Source organism: Chiloscyllium plagiosum, unplaced genomic scaffold, assembly GCF_037043375.1.
Source record: "Chiloscyllium plagiosum isolate Xiang-an unplaced genomic scaffold, Cpla_swu_hap1 HiC_scaffold_2, whole genome shotgun sequence".
In the NCBI taxonomy this organism is placed as follows: domain Eukaryota; kingdom Metazoa; phylum Chordata; class Chondrichthyes; order Orectolobiformes; family Hemiscylliidae; genus Chiloscyllium; species Chiloscyllium plagiosum.
The window spans coordinates 3,643,179-3,648,239 of NW_028270140.1; the positions used below are offsets into that span (position 1 = coordinate 3,643,179).

At 42.9% G+C, this 5,061-nt stretch overlaps 1 protein-coding gene across 5 annotated transcripts in view; it reads left to right on the forward strand.

The window, feature by feature from the left end:
- Nucleotides 1-5,061, forward strand: part of dock8 (dedicator of cytokinesis 8) — a 301,292-nt gene that overhangs the window by 129,242 nt on the left and 166,989 nt on the right. For all 5 annotated transcript variants that reach the window (XM_043718191.2, XM_043718205.2, XM_043718201.2 and 2 more), the window contains one exon: nucleotides 3,680-3,842. In XM_043718191.2, coding sequence (XP_043574126.1) covers nucleotides 3,680-3,842 — 163 coding nt within the window. The remainder of the gene's footprint in view (nucleotides 1-3,679; nucleotides 3,843-5,061) is intronic.

Consider the following 5,061-nt stretch of genomic DNA (forward strand, 5'->3'; position numbering starts at 1 on the left):
TAGGAAGGGTTTGGAGGGATATGGGCCGGGTGCTGGCAGGTGGGACTAGATTGGGTTGGGATATCTGGTCGGCATGGACGGGTTGGACCGAAGGGTCTGTTTCCATGCTGTACATCTTTAAGACTCTAAACAGACGGACTTTGCAAAACTAAACCAAAACGTTATTAAAATCTGAAAAAGCTGTCAAAAGAAAGCTAGCTGTGTAAACAAGCCTCACCAAGCTGAATCAGTTAGTTATTCTTAGAGTATATTCTGGATCAGCGGTGCTGGAAGAGCACAGCAATTCAGGCAGCATCCAACGAGTAGCGTAATCGACGTTTCGGGTACTCTATGCTACTCTCTCCCCACCCTCACCCTCCCCTAGCTTATCTCTCCACGCTTCAGGCTCTCTGCCTTTATTCCTGATGAAGGGCTTTTGCCCGAAACGTCAATTTCGAAGCTCGTTGGAGATTGCCTGAATTGCTGTGCTCTTCCAGCACCTCTGATCCAGAATCTGGTTTCCAGCATCTGCAGTTATTGTTTTTACCTCTATTCTTAGAGTATAGCCAAGTATTCAAAGTGAAACCGTCTGACCACCTGTTCAGCCTAATTATGTCAATATGATTACCACATGACTTCATTATAAATGTTTGGGTGACGATTTGAAGAGGAAGTTCTGTTCTAATGTTTTGAAATTTGCAGAAAGGCCACAGAGGATTTGGAGGAACACTGTGCTATGATCAGAGATTATATTGTTTATAATTTTGTTTTGGGCAATTTTAGTGAAAAGGGTAAAAGCCAAACTGGTAACATTCAAACAGGAGTTTTCATCAAAGATTATGTTAGAGCTGGATCTGATGATTGATTTATAATGGGAGATCTAAATGTACAATAGACTGAAGATCATAAAGTGAGGAGTTTTGATACCACTGGCACCATGTCTTTAGAAACACAAAACAATATTGAGGTCAGCCGAGGGAAACAGAGTATTTGCATGGAATTAAGTCTATTGTTCATATTTGCTTAAGGAAATCCTTTGTCTCTGTCTCCCTTTCTCTTTGAAGCCTCTTTCTGACAAAGAGCCTATTTCCTCTGAAGAGAATCTACTCAATTCTTCACACTCCCCTGCTCGGTACCCTCCTTCACTATCACCACCTGCTGCTGGGCCCCACATTACATCCTTTCCCATTTGGACCACAGCACAGAGTGACCATTTACTAAGCTGTCATGTGATTAGCAGGTTTGATTATGAAATGATGTTTAGAATGTTCCAATCCACATTAAAGGCAGCATCTCTTCTTGCATCACTGACCTGGGCATGTTGTAAGGGTTGGGGTGATACCCAGCATATATTGGAATACCGAATGGAGAGTGTGGTGCTGGAAAAGCACAGCAGGTCAAGCAGCATCCGAGGGCAGGAAAAATGATGTTTCAGGCGTAAGATCTTCATCAGGAATGCGGTCTTATTCTTATACCTAAAACATCAATTCTCTTGCTCCTCAGATGCTGCCTGACCTGCTGTGCTTTTCCAGCACCATACTTTTCGACTCTGATCTCCAGCATCTACAGTCCTTATTTTCTCTTATGTATTCGAGTACACTCTTGGTCTCTTATTGTCCTCATTCTTTGCATATAGTTCCAGGCTGTGAGGCTACATTGAGGTCTAAGTCAAGTCTTGAGCGTTCATTTTATCAGCAGCACTCATTGCTTTTGTTGCTAATTCTCAGCCCGTCATTCATGCATTGTTTTCCAAGGCTGGGGTAAGTGAGTTCAAAACACACAGGTCTCTCCAGGATTCAAAATCAATATCTGACACCCCTTCACTCAAATCATCATGTACTGACACTTCAGGTCCCGTGATACTGCTGAGAAAACCCCTTGCTTCCATATCACCCTCCAGATCTTTATCCTGTAAATGACTCCACTCTGTCGGCCGACTCCTGAGGGTGCCCTGAAGACGGAAGTCAGCCACCTGTCACCAGCTGCTTGGTGACTCTGCTGAGTTCAGGAACTCTGAGATCCTATATCTAATCCAATCTCAAAAGAATGTCCTTGCACCAATTAGAATTTGTGATAGTTGAGTATCTTTGTTCTCAGCATTTCTCTACCGTCTTGAATTGCCATCTTGAATGCAGCTATTGCATCATTGACTTGGCTACCTCCATCAGGTGGGGAGGTGATCCATGGGGAGGATTAGTCTCAACTGAGAGAGAGAAAGAGTGTGTAGAGTATAGCATGTTGATGAGTTGGGGCTCAGTGTTGGTGGTGATGGAATTATCAGCATGAACTAGCTCTGCTCAATCTACAGTTGGTTCTGCTATAACACGTGTTTCTACAACACGAATTGGCTTTAAAGCAACTGAAGAGTTTAAACTGTTATCTATGGAATGCGATCTTTCCTTACCTGTATTGACTCTCATGCGATTCTGACCCCATTTGATTAAAAGACACAGCTCTTGCGCAATTTCCTTATAACACAAGATCGAATGAGAGTAGAGCTATCGTGTTAAATCAGAACTGATTATTTTTATTTACTCTCAGAAGGCAATGTGCACACACAATCATACAGTGTACAATTAAATCATTTGTACTGCCCATTACCCTCTGAGGCGTGGTTTGCTAAGAGCCATAGAAATTTCAAAGTTCCTTTTGCTCTGGAAGTTACCTCCCAATTCACCTTGACTCCAACATGGGACACCAAAACAGATACACCAATCACATGCTAACACACTGGCTATAGGTGACACCTTTGGACTGTGGCTGGGATTGGCCTGTGTGCATTTGGTGAAGATATCGATAATGTGTGAAGATGCTCAGTTCCTTTACAACCGGGACCAAGGACCATAAAATACATTGCAATGATCTCTCAAGGTCCGTTGGCAACCAGACATTCCATTCTAGGCCAGAGTACACCTCTCCCAATTTGACACTGCTCATAAAGATCAGCAGCCATCCTGGGCCAGTGGTGGCGCTCTCTGGTCAGGGCAGGTGCCTTTTCCTTCATTATGTGGCCCGCTTGACCATGACACTGTACCTACACCTGAGATTGTTGGGAAGGGTAAGTTGCTTCATCTCTCTCTCTTTCTCTCTTTCGTGGTAACCTCAGCTGATGCAGGAACTGAACCCACCATCCAGCCAACTGAGCTAACCAACTCCAGGAAAATGTAAAGCAGCTGTATCCAAGTAGAGTTAGTCAATCACAAGGAATACCTAAATTTCTCCAGCTATTCCAGGAAGACATGCTTTCCAACAGCTTCCGAAATAGGGCTGGCCTTATGTGTGACCAGTGTTAGCAATGAGCTAAGCAGCTGCTCAAGAATGAAACATACACCAATTAATTACATTGCTGTTTGTAGAAAACAAAACTGTGAATGCTGGAAATCAGAAACAAAATCAGAAATTGCTGAAGAAACTCAGCAGCTCTGGCAGAATCTGCGGAGAGAGAAACAGAGTTAACGTTTCAAGTCCAGTGACACTTCTTCAGAACAAGGTCTTCAGACAAAATGCCAACTCTGTTTCTTTCTCCACAGATGCTGCCAGACCAGCAGAGCATCTCCAGAATTTTCTGTTTGCAGAGTCTTGCTTGTGACAAATTGGCAGTAGCATTTTTCCATAACAGTCATAGAAGTGAAGCATGTTCAGGCATCTAGAGAAGACGTAACAAAGTCTTTTCTGATTCACGTTTGCTGTCTTGTTACAGGTTTAATCAAGCTTGAAATTTCACCAGCTGCAGAGAACCCCCCCTGCTGTTTTACACCTGAACTTTTGCCTGTGAAACCACTTATTGAAAACCGCAGCCGACCAATTAAAGAAATCCTTGAGTTCCCGTCTCATGAAGTCTTCGTTCCACATACGTCATACAGGTGAGTGGGTCACTGTGTAAAATTCAAATCTCCTCAGCCTTTACATAAAACTTTTGAAGTTGTTTTGAATACGTCCTTATCATTCTTTCTGTCCTTCCTTTTATCTAACCAATTGTTGTTAATAATCTTTATAGATTGAGCTTTGCTGATCTCACAGATCACAACACAAGAATCTTAGAGTGGTTTAATATAAAGATTTGTAATGCTCCAACTTCAGAGGAGTAATTGTTTTCAGTTTCCTAATTCCCATTGCGATTCAGTAAATGCAGACGGAGATTTCAACCTGAAGAAGGGGCATTTGTGATCTTTTTGGTGTCCCAGTACTTCACACCATTATCATTATATCTCATCGTATGTCTTATTTCAGACTGAGAGATTGTCTTATGAAACAGATCAGATCATGAGGGGACTTGACAGGGAAGATTCTTTCAGGATGTGCTCCTTTGTAAGAGTGGCTAGACTTAGGGAACACGGTTTACGTAGAAGAGATGTACGGTGGCTCACTGGTTAGCACTGCTGCCTCACACTGCCAGGGACCCAGGTTCAATCCAGCCTTGGGTGACTGTCTGGGTGGAAATTGCACGCTCTCCCTGTATCTTCGTGGGGTCCCCAGTCAGTCCAAAAATGTATAGGTTAGGTGGATTGGCCATGGGAAAAGCAGGGTTACAGGGATGGGGTGTGTCTGGGTGGGATGCTATTCGGAGGGTCAGTGTAGACTCAATGGACAGAATGGCCTGCTTCCACACTATAGGGATTCTATGACTGAAGCCTTGCATTCCAAGCAGAGATCAGGATAAGTTTTTTCTCTGAGAGTTGTTAGTTTTCAGAATTAAGAGCGAAGGCTGGGTCATTGAGTTTAACCAAGGCTTAATTACAGATTATTTTATTGATAGACAAGGGAGTCAGTAGTTAGAGAGGGAGAGTAGACAAAAAAGCCAGGACCTCATTGACAGGCAGAGAAGGCTTGAAAGCTCAACTGGCCCATTCCTGCTCATAAGACCCACGATCTAATGTGGCTGTACGAGGCAATTTCAACAGTACAGCAGGATTATAAGGGATTCAACTGTCTGGATGTCAGCTCCTTCAAAATAGGGGATCCACTCTGCTCTGTTAAGTTACAAAACTTGCATATTGTTTTAAAAAAAGTCAGGTGACACTATTACAACTCTTTTAAAGTTATATCATTCTGTAAAACTTTATTCTTGAACTAGAGCTTTCA